At 38.0% G+C, this 20,684-nt stretch overlaps 1 protein-coding gene across 2 annotated transcripts in view; it reads left to right on the top strand.

Annotated features, from left to right (window-relative positions):
• Window positions 1–20,086, top strand: part of AZIN1 (antizyme inhibitor 1) — a 21,313-nt gene extending 1,227 nt beyond the window's left edge. Inside the window, exons 2-12 of one of the 2 annotated variants that reach the window (XM_031058956.1) lie at window positions 1,580–1,717; window positions 8,507–8,704; window positions 10,730–10,903; window positions 11,166–11,338; window positions 13,914–14,048; window positions 15,531–15,612; window positions 16,426–16,500; window positions 17,578–17,743; window positions 18,277–18,395; window positions 18,570–18,784; window positions 19,413–20,086. In XM_031058956.1, the coding sequence (XP_030914816.1) occupies window positions 8,603–8,704; window positions 10,730–10,903; window positions 11,166–11,338; window positions 13,914–14,048; window positions 15,531–15,612; window positions 16,426–16,500; window positions 17,578–17,743; window positions 18,277–18,395; window positions 18,570–18,784; window positions 19,413–19,524 (1,353 nt within the window). In that variant the 5' untranslated portion in view covers window positions 1,580–1,717; window positions 8,507–8,602 and the 3' untranslated portion in view covers window positions 19,525–20,086. Of the gene's footprint in view, window positions 1–1,559; window positions 1,718–8,506; window positions 8,705–10,729; window positions 10,904–11,165; window positions 11,339–13,913; window positions 14,049–15,530; window positions 15,613–16,425; window positions 16,501–17,577; window positions 17,744–18,276; window positions 18,396–18,569; window positions 18,785–19,412 lie in introns of those variants that run through there. The other variant, NM_001291648.1, reaches the window with a different exon arrangement.
• The last annotated feature ends 598 nt before the right edge of the window (window positions 20,087–20,684 follow it).

The raw sequence follows: 20,684 nt of genomic DNA, 5'->3' as shown, positions 1-20,684 counted from the left end.
AAACTTTCACTGTAAACTTTCCTCCTTGGGACGTGGGAGAGTATATGTTGGCCTAATATTGCAGGTGATACTTGGCTGAAGCATTGATTTGAAGTTTTGCACTGAAGGTCATGTGCTCTACCTAGAAGCACTTGTGTTTAATGACTTGTTTGGCTGGAAAGGTAAACTTAATTCCTATCACTGGAAAATTTGTATGAATTCTTGAGTATAATCAGGACAGCAGTAGGAAATAGTGTAACTACCAATTAATTTTAAATGTTGGCCACACCTTCCTGTTGTGTGCAGAACTAAATGTTACTGACGTCTTGCTTTAGTGAAAGAGAAGGATAAGCTTAAATGTAATACATATTCATTAATTCTAGCTGGCAGAATTCTGTAATATCTCAATTTTGAAGCACTAAGGTTTGTTTTTAATGTTGCATGCTAGTAAATGCTAATTTATGTGGTAGAGCTTCAGGGATTACTCGGTGGGAGTTGCTGTGAAACAGTTACCCTCAAGTTGTATTACCTCTGTGCGTTATCCAGTACTTCATGGAGTGCACTGGTTTAGTTTTCCAATAGCAAGAATTAAGTGGAAAAGTGTATTTCAGGAGTTTAACTAACATGGCTGTGATCTTTTGTGTTGGGTGATTCCAGAAGTCAGGCTTTTGTAGTCAGCCCAAGTAGTATTACTTAAATAATGGAAGTAGCAAAGGTTCATTTTTACAATAGGTTGGTATGTTCTATGTTTCATGCTATATATCACAGTGAATTTGTAGAAACTTTATTGTATGCTGGGTTTACATGTGACCAGTTTGGTAGCGTATTTAATTGCATGAAAATTATTGTTGCTTTTAGGAGGAATAACTTCTCAACAGGCCTAATAAATGTTTCCTTGACTGCTTTTACGCTCATTGTTCTGTTTGTGTGATTGCTTTACCTTGAGTAAGCTAGCTTTGTACTTTAAAATGCAGCTTTGCTGATGTGTGTAATAGCCTTTAAGGGCCAGCTGAAATGTTTCCTCATTCCTGAAGGCAAGCATAAGTTACTTTGTTTTTACTGTCTTGCTCATTTCTGGATTTGTCTGTGTGGTGTTCAGTTTCACTATATAAAGCACTATTTTTCACCCACATAGCTTTTTCACCCACATGCCATGTTCATTCACAGCAGAGGGAGAAAGAACGTGGCAAGGGAATTCTAAAATAGAAAGGAAGTGGGGAGGGGAAGAATGCAGTGGTTACAGGGTTAAAAACACTTCTGGGAGAGTAATCCAGTGTTAAGGCATACTGCCCTACAGTAGGATCATGTAGAGATCTTTGCCATTAGTTTTGAAAATCTTCTCATTCAGGTTGTGAAAGATAAGTATAATAAGCAGTCTTGTGTGTTTTAGCAGTTCTTTGTACATCTGGCTTGTTCTGGCTCAGAGTTTATATTAACTCTTGAAAACTGGGTGTTTGATGTGATTATAAACTTTCATGGTGGGGTGTTGCAAGCCTCCTTAAAAGCACTACTGAAAAGGCATTTGTTACATGTTTTATGATAAAGCTTTTATTCTGTTCTGCTATGAAATTTATTTCTGTGCGCATTTTTCTCCCTACAGGGCAAAATCTCTGATCAAGTTTACAACTATCCAGAGGGCTTAGGAGAAGTGCTTTATAGAGAGCAGTTCGACTTCAACGCTGAGCCACCTTGGGAACCTAGCTGATGATAGTAGGGTTCCATCTCCTAACTTGTCCATGTAAGTCTCTCTTTGTCTGTATGCAGGAGCATAAGCACTTGAAAAATACAGCTTGTTTTTTGATAAGCAAGGTCTGGATGTAGATTAACAAAATTACATAGGACTGTCATTCAGGATGGCAAGGGGGACTAAACATTTTACTCACCTAACATGTTTCTCAGTGCAATTATCTGATGAAATTCTGCAGTAAACTTGGTAAATAAAGCTACTTTTCTGAATTAAGGGTGTTGGCTGCAGAAATCCTGAAATAAAGTGCTATAGCTTCAGTCTCTCAGTGGTAGTTCTGAAGTCAGGAATTGGACTGCATGACTGTTAACATCAACTCATGACTTGCTGAGTACAGTATAGTTTGAGTAGTTTATACTGAAATAGTTAAGATTTGCTATTGGAAACAGTAACTCAGGCCGATCATGAAGGGTGTGCCTTTCCAAATGCCTGTCTCCATTATTTGTTAATTACTATCCATTTCCACAAATAGTTGTAGTGGGGTTACAGTAGAATGTGGAATTTAATGCTGGATGGAAAATGTGTAGCAATTATAAATGCCTTTATATTTTGAAGTGGCAAATAGGTATTAAAGGAAAACAAGACCATGATAATGGAAAACAAATGAATGCACTTAGCTGATCTTAAGGAGCACAGAAAACTCTAAAATGTATGTGGTTATCATGTTATGTTAACTTAAAATAGTTTTATGTGGTTTTCAACAATAGTCTTAGATATTACAAATGCATTCAAGCTGACTTTATATAGTATTTGTACAGTATTACTTTCTTCCTGTCTAGCTGAAGGCATTTTTGTTTGGCTTACTACCTATAAATTATGGAATGCTTTTTAATGTAGAACTTGGAAATGGTTAAGTACATCTTACTGAGCCAGGTACTTTTTAAAGACCACAAAGACTCTGAATGCCAGCTGTGTTAGTATGCATCCTAATAAGGTACTTAATGTAGATAAACTTGTTCTTCGAAAATACCACAATTGCTGAGACACAGAATGAACTTGGTTTATCCTGACTTCTGGCTATATCTCCAGAGGTTAAGTTCTTTGTTTTGTTTGAAACTTAATGAATTAACTGCATATATCTGATTCTTTATAGTTGAATACTCTAGTCAAGTGAATTCAGTTAACACTGAGAATTTTCTGAATATCACTGTTATGTTTAAGGTGTGGTTTTTATAAGTAAAATAGCTGAGAAAATTGCTAAATTACTTCTCCTGTTCAGTTTAAGTTTTGCATTGCTCTTATATGTGGCTAGAACTCTTGTGTGACATTTTTCATTTGACCAGGAATAAAGTAAAGTAGTAAAAAGCTGGGAAAGGCAGAATTGTTAGAAAGGAGTGAATAAAGTACACAATCTTAAGGTACTATACATGCATTTTAATTTCTAAAACTGTTCTGAAGAGAGTTTTGGCTGTGACAGAAGTTCTTGTTCTTGAGGTGAGGGCTGTTCTGTACCTTCTTCGTGATATTCCTTCTCTAACGGGTAGATTCTTGTGCTGTGACAAATGATACAAGGTATAGGTTGCCCTAGAATGGAAATGCCACTGGGTTTGCTTTATTTGCAGCTGAATGTTCAGATAATGTGTATTTATTTTGAGGTTGGATCTATTACGTGTTCAGCAGTTATGTACTGTACACAAATAGAAGCAATTCAGTATTGAATGTAGTGGTGATGTAGGTAGCAGTGGTGTTTGCCAGGAAATCTGTACCTGTTTTGGTGTGCTGAAGCACAGGTCATTGCCTCTAATGCAGCTAGGATGCAAGTTAAAGAGCTAATTGGTACTCTGTCTTGTTCAACTTGCAAAGTGATTTAATGGGAAAAAGGTCAAGTGAGCTTTTAAATATAACTGTAATGTTATATGTTAATGTTCCAGTGGAACTAAAATAAAAATCTTCTGTCTGAAGGTGTGCTTACATTTCCATTAAACTCACTTCCCTTTTATCATTTTCTCCGTCTCATTTTTTCCTTGTGTTACACTGGCAGGAGAAGACTTGGGGTTTAGTTCTGTCTGTTCTTCAGGCTCTCACTCCCTGAGCAGTCCAGCAACTGTGGCCTGAGGTCTTGCTCCTTTAAAATCTCTTCTGTGTGTTGCCCATCTGATTGGCCAGAAATGATGGAAGTCTTATGTATTAACAAGCCCTGTCTATGCCAAATGGAAGCAGTAGCTATCTGGACTCACTAATTGACAGTCCAGGACACTAATTTTGAAAGCCTTAGTAACTTAGTGTAGATGGAGCTGGTGGCAGCTGGGGAACAGGAGGGCTGGGAGTTGGGAGTCGTGGGGGGCAGTGGGAAGGCCAAACACTGACACTGACTGAGCAAGTAAGGAGATGGAATAGGGAAGTGACTGCTGCTCTGTTGTAAAAGAGAAGTGCTAGTCTGCTACCACAGACATATATGTGCACTCAGAAGAATAACCATTCTTTTGTAAGCTTTGTGAGCTTCTTGGGTCTGAATAATGTATTCAAACTTGAGGAATGCAGAAGGAGGTTTTTGTTCCTGTACAAGATGCTGGATGGGCCATTGTTTTTTCAGTTTCTATCCTGGTTGCTTGCTTCAGCAGAATTGTTCTTTCTACATTGCTCACTTAACTGTGTGGAATGCTGCTGAGAGAACAGAGTAGGCTGCAACTGACCTAAGCTGTACAGGTACCCTACTTATGGCCTTCAGGGGATTTGTGCACTGAGAGGTAACTTGAGTAATGCAAAAAATGACACCTGTTTCAGCATTTCCATCAGTTGGCTAGTGGCTGCATTCAGCTAACTGAATTACAGTGATGGAAGTTGGTGAAATGGTGTCTTGGAATATTTTTAAAAGACACTCCCATTATAAGTAGGTATTCCCTGCACTGAAAGCAGAGGACTCTTGTATAGTGAGTATATATATAATATATATAATTTTCTACTATCCTATTCTGTACTGAATTGCTGGTGCCAATGACAAAATGTTTATTTTTTTGATTTGTTACTCCTGAAGAACCAGTATTGCAAGGAATGAGAGAATAATTTGTTTTTAGCCCTTTATGATTGTTGCATCAGCATAATTGTTATCGGTCATAAATACTTTTGTTTAATAAGATGTGGTTGAGAGGCATTATTTGGAGCCCATTTCATTTGCAGAGACTTTTTTTGCAGAGGAAGTTTTTAATGAAAGACCCAAACCTATAGGTGTTTGTGTTTTTTTAAGTTCTTTTCTTAGGCCAAACAATACATAGTTTGGACAATGTAAAGAAAAGAAAATTGCGTATATTACGGATGCTTGCATGTGTTTAGACTCTGTTCAGAGAATTTTAATTTTCTTTTATTCCAGATGTCTGCAGTAATTGCAGTGTTTAAATATGTACACTTTTATCTTAGAGTTCTTCATCTGGGAAGCCATTGTGTTAAAGAGCCTGGGGATGTAATGCTTACTTCAAAGAAAGCAATTACATGCCTATGTAGAAGTCTCATACCACTTGACAGCTTTTGTTTGACTTAAAATATATGTCCTGGAGCATTGTGCAGACTAACATTTCAGGTGTGAGAATGGGTGGTGTTACCACACCAAGTCTGTCAAATAATGACTTGCAGCAAGTCAGCATTTCCAGCAAGGAGTGAGCTCTGTGCTCTAATGAGTTCTGACTCATCTTACAGACATCAAAAAAAAGTCCTAAACCATCATTTAGATTTCCTTCTGCAAATTTTATCACTGATTCTCCTCCCCTCCTCAGGAGGGAACCAGTCAGGACAGAATAAGGTGACAGCAGAGTCCCAAATCCTACTGTAAGGTATTAACTCCTTAAAGAATTGTTTCTCTAGCCACTGTCTTGTAGTGGTGCTGTACCGGTGCTTCTAGGAATTTGTTTTTTCTTTGTAGAATATTCTTCCTATCAAAACTGAAGAGGTGTAATTTATTCCAAAAAGGGGAAATTGGACAGTAGTCAAACAAACATTAGCTTTTTCTTCTACTAGATTAATTTTGTTAAAAGGAAAAGCTACCATGTCTTGGATGTGCTTAGAAAAAGCAATCACTGTTCAGCATGCTGGGAGAGGTTATATCAGGTTGTTTATGGTTTGTTGCAATTGTCATTGAGTCTGTACTAGCATATATTCCTTTTGGTACCTACCTCTTGACCATAAGATGCTTTTTGATGAATGAGCAGGACACAAGTCTTGTTTAGGAAATAATCTTTATCAAAACTAACTTATTAGATAATTGTTCTTTTTGTTGGTGGTGGCTTTGGGAGTTGGTGTTAAAGAGTCCTCCCACCATGCTTTACTTGAACTGAGTCTCCCCAGAATTAAGGGGGCAGCTTTTGAAGGAAAGTGTACTTCTACACCATCTGTCTGAGAGCTGTGGACACCACAGTCATTAACTATGGAAAAAAAGCCTTTCTTTTAAGGCTGCTAAACAACCAGCTTAAATCTACTCCACTGTAACTCAGATGAACATCCACACTCAAAGAGGGAAGGCGTGCAGTTGGTTAGATTGAGCTGCTTCATTTGAGATACAAGGTACAAGCAATTAGCTGTGTGTGTCTGGTGAGTGTAAAAATCATTCAGGGCTGTAATTGGTTCCACTGGGTGTGCTGCAACCTTCCAGTAGGGTAGATCTGGGGTGGAAGGGACTCTTGACTGTCTGCAAGCTTTAGAGTGTAGGGAGTGGCTTGTAACATGAAAAAAAAACTCAACCAAAATTTAAAAATCTAGCTAAGTAGTGCCCTTATATATACAGTAATTCCTTAAAAAATTTTCAGTGAAAAGCTGATGCCAGCATTTCTTTCCTGGGGGGAAAAGATAACTCAGCCTTTTTGGTCCTCTGCCTCTGAAAACCATGGATATTTTATGAAGATGTCTGTGGTGTTCATCTTTGTTGGACTGATTCTAAGGCAAGCTTAGTTCACAAGCTTCTTTTGTTCAGTGGTGGTATTTTTTAAGGAGTTTTAGCTATTAGTCTCATACTGAGATATGACTGACTAAAGACTTTTCTGGTTATTATCGTCTACCACCTAGTCATTGTTTTTACAACTCATTAAATCCTTTCATCAATGTGATAATTATCTTGCTCTTCTGTGATTTGGATCTTCAGGATTCCCTTAAATAATCATAGGACTCACTATATATGTGTGAGACAACTATTTCTTACCTGCTCTACTTGTCTTTATCGTTCAGCTTCTGAACAGAACTGAATATTCTTGCTGCCACTGACTTAGCTCACCTGGTAGTAAATTCCTCTTGTAACAAGCATAGGGGGCATGTTTGAGTTGTGCAGAAAGCATATAAAAAACCCTGCTGGCTCCTTTCCCGTTATTTGGCATAATGATAAGCAGGAGCAACTGCTGCTTAGTTGTGGTAGTATTAAACTACAGCAAAGTAACTTTGTTCCTATTGTTGACAACATTAACCAAACCTATGTTGCAAATTGTGTATTTTTTTTACTGTATGGAGGTGGGGGATGAAACACAAGACTGAGTTAATACCATGGCCCTGTGATGATTTGATGCCAAAATTATCTTAATTTATATAGTCTTAATGAAGTATTTTTGGCTTTCAGCTGTAATGGTTTTGGTTTCTATAAATACTTTTAATTAGAAAAATAATTCTGCTATTGTAAATCTCAGTGCAGGTGGCTTTAGAAAACAACCCTCACTTTTTTTACAAGTACTATGCAACTTCTGTTGAGATATTAAAAAGTCTTAGGTCTTCATTTAGAGAAGGAATCTAGTTAGCTAGCTGGTTTTGATCAATCTTGTGTTAGTCATGAAGATGACAGTTGAAAGAAAAATGTGGTCAGTGGGTTGATGTAAGCTAAGAAGCTGCTGTTAAACAAGACCCACAACTCTAATGGAATGTGAACTGCAGATTGTTCTATTCATCAAGTGAAGCAAATGAAGGTATATAGTCAGCTGCTGGTAATTTTCTGTTGATTTTTACTTGAGATTAGTCAATCTGCATTCTAAGACTATATTTAACAGTATTTTCAGTGTTTTGACTTTGTTGATTTAGATTGTCTTTTGGAAAACACTGTATAAACTACTAAGCTAATTTGCAGTGAAGATCTGAGGATAAGCAAGATGCAAATAAAGTTAGACTGTAACTGTTACTTTATTTTAATAACAATTCTACCTGCTAAGATTATCACTTTTAAAATTACTTCTAGCCTAGTGGCTTCTTTATATTAACCTCTGTTTTGCAATTAACAGTTTTAAGTGTCGTAGGCAATGTTATGAACAGAACAACAAAATGCCTAATAAATACAATGTGTAAATGCAGTGGTTATAAATCAGCATCAAAAGAACTAGAACATTAGTACAAATATCACTGCTTACATTTAATCAATAAGCTACAAGTTTTCTATAACAAATTCAGGAATATTCTGTTACAGGCAGTCTTCCAGTTGCACATTTGAATGCTAGCATTGCTTAAGATGCTTTACTTGAAAAGAACTGAGCTGAGGCATTTGTACAATTATGCTGCACTTGCAGTATTTTCATAGTTTGCATAAACTCAGTGCAGATCAGTGTGCATACAGTCTGGAATTCTTCTCAAGAACAGCCTTGCATCACTAACTTCTGGAAGTTGGTATCAGATTTAAAGTACCTAGCTTCTGTTTTATTCTTGGCTTCAGTAGAATTGTTCTATCCATATCTCTGACAAACGTAGGGTAAGCAGAGTAAAAACAACTTTGGTCTTTGTAGAGGGTGTGTTACTGTTTGTAGGACATCAGGTGTAGAAAGCTGATTTTTAAACAGCAGCTTGGTGTGCTTTGTGCCTCTTTTTCCATTGACACATGTCTTCTTTCTACAGTTTGTTGCATAATTTAAGGACCCGGATTTAAGGCTTGGAAGCCCATCCCTTGTGTTTCTTGGTTTATGACTGTCGGCTTTGTGGAATACGGCTGAGATGAAAGGATTTCTTGAGGATGCAAATTATTCCATTGGTCTGTTGGATGAAGGAGCAACCCTTGCAGATGTTATTGACAACTGTATTTATGAGCATACTCATGTAAGTTTGCTTTCCAGATCTTTTGATTTAGTTCCCTAAGTCTTCAAAGTAGATCAGAGTATTTTAGAGCTGATGAGCTGACAGCAACAGAGAAACAGTCAGCTAAGCCTCACTCACCTTATTTATAAAGTAGTTTCCTCTTCTAATTATGCTGCTTTGCTGTTTTCTTGCTTTGGGCAGAATTCTGTTGGGGAAATTTGGGCATCAACTCTTACTGCCCTGAGTGTGACTAGCAGGAAAGTAGTCTGGCTGATGTAATTAAATGCAAGTTCCCATCTCACTGTTTGAAGAGATTTTATTAGCAATGGGGTTTAGATCAAGCACCTAAAATTATGCAAGTGGATATATTCAGTTAGAACCTTTTTGTTATTTCCTTGAAAATATGGCAGAGTTCTGACAAATGTGTATGCTGAGCCTGTTTAAAGCCATGTTTAAATTTTCTGTGGGCCATCATGGTTAATATTCATACATCTTCCTGTTACCCTTCTCCCCACTGGAAACTCTGGTACAAGCACATTGTGAGGTGCTCTCTTTCAAGAAAAACAGTAAAAGCTACTGAAGTTTAGCAGCCAACTGGAAAGAAAGTTGAATCATTCTGTGTATACAGTAGTCATTTTTTGAATAAGGCTTCACTCATTTCTTAGGAGGCAGGAAGATGTAGCTTTTGTTCTGTAGACAAAATTGTAGAAAGAGCAAACTTTAAAAATGTTTCATTAAGCAAATCCTGTGTTCTTCATATGCCATACCTGTGAGTCGCTCACTTTTCCCTTGAACTAATATTCATGTGCAAGTGGTCAACTATAGTACATCAAATAGCTAAATTCCATGGCCTTCTGAACTCAGGCGTAGGATTCCCAAATCCTGATTCCTAATATTCTTTTTCTGTCTAGCAAATAAATAGGTAAACTACTGGCAACATGTCATGTCTCCAACCACTGGCTGGCTCACAGAGGATAGCTGCCTCCTGCTGCTTTCATTTACTCCTTTAGCTCAAGGGGTAGAGGCCTGTGCCATGGATCTAAAGCTCCAGATCCCAATCCTGCTGGTGACCCGTACAGGGGGTCAGTATGCTTCCACCCGATGGAATTTCTATTTGTGTTTTTAAACAGAAATAAAGACTTTGTATAAAATAAGCCACAACATGTAGAGTTTCATATCTGCAAAAGTCAAGTGCTAGAATTAACATTTGATGTATAGTCTTGATTCAGATCCATCATGTATTTTGTGATGGTCTTTAATTGATTTACAGTAGGGCATTCACCTACAGTACTTTTACTGAGTGCACATTATGGACAAATCTGGAATGATCTGTTTGCAGTTTGATCCACTACACCTGCATCATGACCCGATAGTGAGAAAGACTATATTGTAACAGATGTGCAGAACTTAACATTCCAGAAAAGTCTCTGCATTTTCTTAAAGATTATGTACTTGATTCTGTCACCTTTAACATGAAGTTTAGTTCTTAAAATTCCTTTTGAACTTCATTCTTCACAAGATGTGGAGAACAGTCTCAAACTTGACTTCCTGAACTAAAATACCATCAGACAAATTTTCAGTAAAACAAGCTATTAGGTGTTAAAATAATGTTAGTGCATCAGATTTTATTCCATTTATAATAAGATATCAATTACATTGAGACTGTGGAAGCTTTCATCCCAGTGGATCTTCTTCCTATGAATAGCTGCAGACTTCTGAAAATAAAAAGTTGAAAAAAGTGTGTAACTTAATCTGTTTTTTTTTTTTTATAAAATCAGCATTTGGCATTTAAGTAGAATCTTTTATTCAGGAATCTCAGAATATTGTCAATAGCATTCATAATATCTCTGAAGTGGTAGGTATTCCCTTTGATTTTTTTAAACTAGTTCAAATTGTTAGTTGAACAGAAAAACATTATTCAAGATCAAATCTAAAAGTTAAGAGCAGGGTAAAAAAGGTACATAGTTCTTTAAGACTTGGGGTTGTTTGTCTTGACAGCAAACCTACAATTTCAGACATTTTATTTTCCTATTCTTCCTTTTGCAGACTGGAAAAAAGGCATTTTATGTTGGAGATCTTGGAAAGCTTGTAAGGAATAACATGCAATGGCAGAACGTGATGGCACCAATAAAGCCATTTTATCCTGTAAAATGCAATTCTACTCCAGGTGTACTCGAAATTCTGGGAACCCTTGGTGTTGGTTTTGCATGTTCCAGTAAAGTAAGTTTTTGTTGCCTGTGTGCCTTATTTTCTTTCATATGTCTGCTGGTTTAAATTAATCTCTTTGGTGCCAAGTGCCATGATTATAAATAAAATTTGAACTGTGAACTCATTTGTAACTGGCTGGTTGAAAATCTGTACTTCTGCCCTAGAAGCAGTAGATGGTTTTCTCTTTAGTGTGGTAGTAGAGCACATCTAATAAGAATTCAGGAAAGATGGTGCCATGCCCTTTGTCAAACTCTGGTATGCTCCTGCTTTTCAGTCTGAAATGGCATTGGTACAAGACCTGGGCATTTCTCCTGAAAACATCATCTACACAAACCCTTGCAAGCAAGCCTCTCAAATCAAGTATGCAGCAAAAGCTGGGATAAACATCATGACTTGTGACAATGATATTGAGCTGAAGAAAATTTCACGTAACCATCCAAATGCCAAGTAAGTGTCAAAATCCTCATTTTGCTTTTAATGTGGGGGAAACTTTTTGCCTGTATTCAGGGTGGTTTGAGTTGCAAGCAACTTGGCTTCTTTAATACAAATCACTTGTATCTGTTCTTCTGTCTCCTTCGAAAATAGCTTTTTTGCATCTTTTCCTACTGAGTCTTGGCTTCCTAATACAATGGCCCTTGGTTTGGAAAAATCTTGGGAGAAAGTGATTTTTTTTTTAGGGCAATCTTCATGTAAAGGTTTCAGGGATTAAAGTTCAGAAGTCTAGTATTTCATCATCTGCAAATAACATCTTCCTCCTGCTCTGTTTTGGCTTCAGTGTTAGGGAGCTGTATTTGGATATTAGTGGCTCTGGCTCACTTCCAGGGAGTTGTATTTGGATATTAGTGGCTCTGGCTGAAGTCAGGGCTGAGCTACCAGCAAATGACTGTGTGCATTGGATCCCACCTGGGGTTTGGGCACACTCTGCAGGTCTATTAAATACACCTACAGGCATTTCCACATAATTAAAACAGTGAGAAATTTTTTCAGTCACTTTGGTATTAGCTCAGCTGCTCTCTCTAGAAAAGTGGTCAAAGCTGATAATCTGGCTGGTAAATATGGCAACTGTATTGCTGGCAATGTATAATGGTCTCTTGGACTGACAGGCACTCCTGTCATTTAACATCACATCCCTCACATATGAATGCTTTAGCTTTGGGCCATGCCTTTAAGAAACATGGAGCCAGAACCTAAGTGAATGTTACAGGTGAGCCTAAGTGAATGTTACAGTGCTTTGCAGTGATTGAAGATAAAGCTTTCCATAAATGTCATTGCAGAAACTGAATTCCTGATATCTTTAACAAATTCCTTGGTTCTGAACAGTCATGATTAAAGCATTGTGTTGTCTCCCAAAACTGTGACTTTTTTTTTGTTTTGGTGCTTTTTTGGGGAGGTGGTGATATTTGAGAGAGTTTTTTTCTTTGTTCAAGACTACAAGATTTAATATTGCTGTTGCTGGTGATTACACTTCATCCTCATGGAAGTCTGTCTGTGCTTTGCATACTGGAGAGAAATTTCTGTGCAAAAATGTTATGCATGATAAGTAAACTTTTCTGTAACTGCTGGCCCTGGTATACTTAGTGGATTTGAAATCCTTGGCAATGCTTAAACTGAGTGTTAAATCATTACTGTTTTACCAGTTATTTACTGGTGATTTTATAGAGTTTTGCTAGTTTTTGTTGATTTATTTCCATGATTTTAACAACCTCTTAGATTTCTAGAAGTCGGATTTAGTGGATTTTGCTTGAAAATACCTTGATTCACTTAAAATGCTGCTATAACAATTTGTCAATTTAATGTTGGATGTTTTAAACAGGGGTTTTGACTAATCTTAATATGAGGTTACAAATCCTAGTATGGATTTGAATTTTTCTATTACATTTTAAAGAGTTTGACTTGTAACAATTTTTTGCTTCAGTTAGCGCATTTTTCCAAATTCTTCACAGAATATTGTTTGACTACAGATTTTTTGAACACAATTTTCTATGCTAGTGAGAAGCAGGAAAGGAAATGCTTGTCAATTTCTCAAGACAAAATGATATAAATTTACAAGGATTGCAGGGCAACCTGTTTGAGAACTTAGGACCTTTTGCTCTTTACAAAATGCATGTTAAACACACTGGGAAACATTTGGAAAGTACTTGTAGAAGTCATGGTAGATGTTAGGCTAACTGTAGTGGCCAGGCTGAGTATGTGTTGTGTCCAGTCTGCATGTATGTCATGACACCACCTCTGTTTAGTTTACTGGATGACTAATTACTTGATCTTGTAGGAGTGTGACTTTCTCAGTGGACAGCAGTTTGAATTTGGGAGGTTTGGGGGTATGTCTCTAGAGGTTTGGATGTGACCATGCCTTTGCCCCTCAAGTGTTACTTTAACATACAGAAAGGTCAGCATTGGCACTGCAGTTTGCAAACCTACCCAAAATGAGGCTTTGACCAGACAAAGATATTCCACTGCATAAGAATGTAAGAAATGGTACCTGCTGCCTCTGTGCTCCACAGTGTCCTGGAAGAAGGGGCAGGGAATGGACTGACCACCCTACCCCCTCATCCTGAGTCCATGTGCTCAGCCAAAAGGGAACGTTATGTGATATGGCCAGGGTGTGCTTTCAGCCTGGATGCTGAGTTTAACTAAATCTTATACATGTCTAACTGAAGGGGAACCTCTGGGCTGGGGAGGAGTACAGAGATGGGAAAATCATATTAGTCTTACTGATTTTATGAGGAACTACGCTTTATTAGAAGGTAACATTATTTTTTATTACAGCACTCAACAGACTCTTGCTGCTGCAAGAGTCTTAGTTGCTGCATTTCGAAATCCCTTGTCCTTGTTGGCTCCATGTTTTAGCCCCTAATTGCTAGTTTTTTCTCTGTACAGGATTGTTATTATTAGGTTGCCTTGATTCATCCATCGATGGAGCTGGAGTACTGACAACATAATCAACACACTTCTGACAATCTTCAGGCTTCACATGTGCTGATGATGTAAACCAACTGCCCCAATCATCTTCCCCTTCTCTTAGGCTCTTACTGCACATTGCCACAGAAGACATTACTGCTGGTGAGGAGATGAATATGAAGTTTGGCACCACCCTGAAGAACTGTAGGCACCTTATGGAATGTGCTAAGGAGCTGGGAGTCCAAATAGTTGGTGTCAAGTGAGTAACTTCATTGTCCACTGCTGAGTAGATGTTTGTATGAGGTACTTAAAATGTAAAAGAGAAAAGAATTTTTCCCTGGTGACACTATTTTACAGGGTTTTTAAAAAATCAACAAAAACCCCAGACAAACTATCATATTAATTTAGAATCATGAGCTTTTGCTTGCAAGCACAAACTAGTATGAAACAAAGTAACTATTACAAACATCAAAACAATAGGAAATGGAGCATCATAAATTCCTTCTGTCAGCATGAAAACTAAGTTTAGAAGCCTCTCCTAGTCTCTAACTGTACTCTTGAACTTCTGTGGTAACTTGATTTGTATTTTTTCCAGCAATAAACATCATAACAAGAAGTGCTAGTACAGCATGGAATAGGTTTGATAGTTTGAACAAGATGAACATGGGGTCAGATCTTGTAAGAGTTAAGGCTCTATGTCACTCTTTGATCATATCAAGACAAAGTACTCAGATGAGTTGTTGGCTTGCAGGTGGCAGGAATGAATCCTAGAGTTCCAAATTTGTACAAATCTGTGGTATTTTACTTGGAAGCTTGATGGATATTTTACTGTTTCTCAGAAAAATGCATGCACAAGTCTGCTCTGTCTACCTTCAACTACAAATCTATCACATGCTTGTGACTGTTTTAGGAAAGAAACCAAACAAATAAATGGGTCATCAAGACAAAAAAATGTTAAGCCAATAACACACAAATGTTTTGTTGTGTATCTGTTTGAAATGGATGTTAAAGCATAAACTGCAAATATCTTAAAAAAATAGATACTACTGGAAAAAAACATTCCTCTTCGTATAGTGTCTTAACCAACTTTTATAAAAGCCACATGGCTCTTGTGCATTATTTTTTATTTAAATAATTTTTAAATCCACACATGGATTCATGCAAGGAAGTTTGAAAAGTGACCTTTGCCTCAGAAAGACATTCCTTAAAGGAGTAGACTTGGAGTGAGAACACTGTGGCTCAGGTGTGTGTATGGGCTGTCTAGAACCAGTGGACCATATGCCTCTTGAGGAATCCCATGGGAATGCTGGCACTTGTTTTTGCACCTCAGCGACTTAAGTGCATATGGCAGTACTTGAATGTCTTGAACAAGGAACAAGAGGGGATTCAGGAGCTTGTGGTAGGCATCAGTACTTCTCTGCAGCTTTGGCACTATTGAAGAACAACTTTCAACCACTTTGATAGTGAAGACTGAAAAATTCAGTAAATCTGTTGTTTCTCAAAGATGAGAACATTGTGGGACATTCTTAAGATTAAGAGGAAGACAATTCTCAAGTACAAATTCAATAGCAGGCAGTGGTGGTCTGAGCTTCTTTGCACAGTTGCTGTATATTATCATTTAAGCTTGTTTTGGGGCACTTGGGAATGAATTGCTTCTGATGCTGTTCTATATGATGAAATTATTTGCTTGGTCTGAAAGCTGCATGGTTCAGTGTATTTACTGTGGTTTTATTTCTTTCAGATTTCATGTTTCAGGCTCTTGCAAGGATCTGCAGACATACATTCATGCTCTGTCTGATGCTCGGTGTGTGTTTGACATGGCTGTAAGTACATCTATACTCACATGCAATTGCTACAGTAGACGAGCCATTCTATTCCAATTATATTAGCAAACCAACTACATTCTTTCCAAAAGAAATCATTGGAAACTGAACTTTTAGTAAGGGACTAAATACTGCTTTGTGATGTGTGATAGAAGTAAAACCAACTTTGTCCTAATTATGGTAATGAATACTGTCCCACTGACAGGCAGTAGCCTTACATGCTATTTAAATTAGTTTCCCACTTTGGGTCAAGCCTTTTTGATATTCAAATCTCAGTCCTGTAAATACACAACTGATGCTTTTAGGTTACATTGAAATTGAACAATGTAACCTGGCGTGGTATGAGGAGTTTGTAAACTAAACAGAGAAGACTGCAAGTCTTTTTACTCTTACTACTGCAGTGCCTTAGCTGTGGCTGGTAACATATGGGGGCAATAAAACTGAGGATCTTGCAGATCTTTGTGCAAATTTGTTGCAGTGGTCTTGTCACAAAATTTGTGAAATTCTAAAATTGTTTTGTCAGAATACACCACCTGTTCAGCAACTACTGACTGAATATAACAAAAGCCACAAGATGGGAGTTGATATTGCTGTGGGGCTTGCAGAGAATTGTATAACCAGCCTCTATTGACATCCCAGTGCTTTGCTTCTAGATTTAATGGAGCTGTACTGTGCCCTTACTCCCTCATTAGATGTACTCAGGTAAATAGTTTCAAAAGCTTAAATACACAGAAAACAACCACAGTAAGGAGCAACAAAATCTTTTTGCATTTACTGTTGTTCATGTACTTACATTCTGCCTATGCATTTTAGGAAGAATTTGGCTTTAAGATGAACATGTTGGATATTGGTGGGGGCTTCACAGGTTCAGAACTTCAGCTGGAAGAGGTATGCAATGTGTTGGAAATTGAAACTCTTACTTTTGAAGAAATTGAAGTGTGTAACCTTCAAACTGTAGCTTGAATTGATAGCTGAAAGATAGTTAAGTTCCATGTTAGACTGTAACTCAAGATCTCACTAGTTGGGTTTGTATTCTTGATGATGGATAGTGTAATCCCTTCTTGGAGGTGATCATGACTTCTTTTTAATCCTGTTCAAATGGGTGAATGCTCATTTAAGTGTGTTAGAGATTAAATTGCTATCTGAAGCAGCCTTAGCAGTAATAATTCAAAGTTTTTCTTGACTGTTGTTGTCCAGCTGGTGACTCCTGCATGGTTTGGGGCAGGGTGCTTTAGCATGCTTTGGGTCATAAACTCTGTTGCTACTGGATGAAAATCTCCAGTATTTTCCTTTGGAACTGAAAGCTAAAGGTCTTGATTTGGCTGGCCTCTGATTTGGCCTAAATGCCACCTTTAGTATGAAGTGGCACGTAGAACAGGATACCCAGTTTACACTGGTGTGTTGTCTTAAACACAGGCTCCATGAATTCTGCACAGTGAAAGCGATGTAGTGAGGAGTTACTAACAGCAATCAGGGCTTTTCTCTCCATTCTAATGGTTCTGTTACGCATCCAAAATATCTGTTAATCTTCACATATCTGTCCTAATATATGAACATTAGTATTAAATAATTCTGTTTCTAATATGATGCTATTCAGAACTGATCATGAAAAGGTCCTTTGCCCATTCTTGTGGGTTCATATGTAATTTTACATTATCTGATGTGCTGGATGGGCATTGAAGTTACTGGTGGTGGTTAGTGTACCACAGCTTGAATTTTGGTTGTGAAAAGAGACTGTGTAGTACTCAGACTCATGGTTCTCAATCTTCAGTGTTTAGCAGAATGACCAGCTTTCTTACATTTTTTTTTATAAATTGAGGACCTCTGGTAAAGGCATTTCTCAGAGATTGGAGAGGCAGAGTAAGCATTTGGTGTGCTGACCAGACTTGTTGGTGGCCAGAAGTGTGTGTGTGATACATCTATAAGCTGAGTTCATTGGCCTTACCTCTGACTTCAATTTCCTAGGTTAATCATGTCATCAGGCCATTGCTGGATGTCTACTTTCCTAAGGAATCTGGTGTTAATGTGATTGCAGAGCCTGGATGTTATTATGTTTCATCTGCATTTACACTGGCAGTGAATGTCATTGCAAAGAAGACTGTTGAGTATGATAAACTTGTTCCTTCTGGAGGTAAGGGTTGGATTTGTTTTCGGTGTTGTGACTCAGTACAAGTAACTGCCCACTATTAGTTGGGATTGACTAGTTTGTTTATATGTTTAGTGCATCCCCTAATTCTTACACTGTAATATGCCTTCTGAATTGTGACCATATGTTATCTGTGTGTCTCACTGGTACTTTTATGTGGCACTTCTTGTATCCTTACTAGGTTAAACCTATATTGGGTGCATCACAGATGGTGTGTTAGAAGGTTCTGTATTAGAATATAAAAAATCATGTCATAAAGCAAGCTACTTCCCTGCTTCTCTGGATTTATATTCTTAGCACTGGTTATTACTGAAAGCATTAATTTTGTTAAGCCTCTCGCTTAATGTTATAACTGAATTTATAATCTGGTCTCATACAGATTACTCTGCTTGTAATTCTCCTATTCTAGTATATATGGAACCCCCTTGTCAGGAGAAAGCAGCTGACTTAAGTTAGATTGCAAAAGGACTACTTATGACAAAACATGCATGCAAGACAACTTCTTTTTTTACTTCCAGTGGAGCAAACCAGGAATGATGATGAACCAGTATTTACATATTACATAAATGATGGTGTTTATGGTTCTTTTGCAAGTAAATTGTCTGAGAAACTGAATACTATCCCAGAGGTTCACAAGGTGAGTCCTTCTGTATTCTTCAGAGGTAGTCTTTTCTATTCTTGTCTATTGAATATATATTTAACACTTCATACATATATAGTTGCATATTATTTATGAAATTAACCTTCTGTATATTTGAAAATTCTTGTTCAATAAACTGAAGCCTGAATTGCCTCAATCATTTCCATATAGAAATACAAGGAAGATGAGCCTCTGTTTGCAAGCAGCCTTTGGGGTCCATCCTGTGATGAGCTTGATCAAATAGTGGAAAACTGTCTTCTTCCTGAGTTGAGCGTGGGAGATTGGCTGATCTTTGACAATATGGGTTCTGGTACCTTGGGTGAACAGTCCACCTTTAACGACTATCAGAGGCCACTGATTTACTACATGATGTCTTTCAGTGACTGGTAAGGAAACTATCTTGATAGTGGCAAGGTTGCTTTTTCTTCCTTCAGGAGTGTACACTTATAAATTTCATTCAGTGGCAAATACAAGAAATGCTAAGTGCAAGAATGTGCCTTTTTAGTTTGTGGATTATATTTTTTTGTCTCTGCTGTTTGACTGCTGAGACTAAACTGAGATCTGTGATAAAATGCCTACTTTGCTTTAGGGCTGACAAAGGAAAGCAGAATACCTGACTGATCTCACCTGTGAGTTCAGTGGCAGTTGTAAAGTCTTGTACTGGTTTAACAAAAGCTGTTTAACATCAACCTTTGAGCTTTCCTAATACACGTAACCACAGCTTCTGTGCAGTGTTGGCACCACCATGGGCAGGAAGGGCAGTGATGCTCTTGTGGTGATGGGGAGTGTGGTACCCCATTCCTGCACCCAGGCAGGCAGGGCCTTGTGCTCCCTCCCTGGGGAGTGGCAGCGTTTCTGTGAGTGCCAGGCACTGGCACAGCTGGGCTCCCTCTGCTGAGCCAGGGCCAAGCCATGCGGGGGCAATTGGCTGCAAATGCTGCATGGAGGCTTCTTTCTGAAGGGAAATTGAACCTGAAAACCTGTTGTTACATCTCCTGACCTTTTCTGCTGCAGGGATGAGATGCAAGATGCTGGAATTGCTTCAGACACATTGATGAAGAACTTCTTCTTTGTGCCTTCGTGCATTCAGCTGAGCCCGGAAGAACGCTTTTCCACTGCAGCTTAAAACAGGCATTAACGCTTCATTTAGACCTGCAGTTGCAAGTCTGTAGTTTGTCTGGTCAACATTCCAATGTGGAAGAAATGGAACAATCTTCAATTCAATTCATTCTCTTCAAAACTTGAAAAAATAGTAATAGAGATGGGGACCAGGCAAAACAAGCTACAGCTACAATTCAGTGGGGGGGTGGGAGGGTTAGATAATGGTGTCCAAATTTAAAATCAAGTTCATTCAACCCCTGAGCGTTAAATATGCAACAAAATGGATGACTTAGTGGAGATGGAAACCCATCACTTGGGTTCTTCAACAGTTTACATACAAGTACACAGTTTTTATACTAAGGATTCCTGTTAGAAAAGTCTTGTAAAGTTATTGTCTTTCGCCCAGATATATCAAATGTCAGTGGGAGACCAGTGTGACTTCATTAGATGTTTTAGTGTATTTAGAATGTGTAAATTTGTGCTTTGAACTGTAGTTTAATAAATGTAAAATTGCATCATAGTATTTGTTGTATTTGACCTGTGATGTATCCCTTGTATGATTGCAATAAAACTTTGTGTAGATTTTACTGTTTTTCAGGCTAACTTTGGGAGGAGCTAGGCAGATAGCTATCAAGTAGATGTATATGTGATTGATTTGAGAAGCTTTCTTTTCTCAAGACCATTGGTTCGGCTTTGTGTTAAACAGTAACAATTTTAAGATTGATCAATCTGTATGAAGTGAAAGTCGTGTAAGTTCCTGGAAGGCTAAAAGGCAATTTGTGGTGTGTTTTTAGAGCATGACCTTAGATTCAGTTCTTCACACCAACCAGCTAACCTGCACTAGGCATGGGTGTGCACGGAGAGGTTGTCCCAGCTCGTGTGCATGCAGTGCCCTGAGGCAGCATGGGTTAGTCCAATTCTGCATGTTGTCACAGAACCTTTGGCTCCTTTTTTAATAGTGTTTATTTGAAAAGTCTTAACTTTCAACTTTAGCTAGTTCTGTATAGTGCTGACTCTAGGGTAGGGCTGCACAAGACTCAGAAACCTCAAATACTCTCTTGCACTGGACTTCATTTCTGTATCCATAATGTAAAGGTAAATCAGACTGCTGCAAGTATATGTGCATTGAGTAATGAACTGCTTTTGAACTGGTCAGAGAATTTCTTTGTGTTACTGCAGCCTCTT

The sequence above is a fragment of the Geospiza fortis genome, unplaced genomic scaffold (genome assembly GCF_000277835.1).
Source record: "Geospiza fortis unplaced genomic scaffold, GeoFor_1.0 scaffold200, whole genome shotgun sequence".
In the NCBI taxonomy this organism is placed as follows: domain Eukaryota; kingdom Metazoa; phylum Chordata; class Aves; order Passeriformes; family Thraupidae; genus Geospiza; species Geospiza fortis.
Note: the sequence above shows the minus strand (reverse complement) of the source record. Positions and strands in the feature narration are given on the sequence as shown.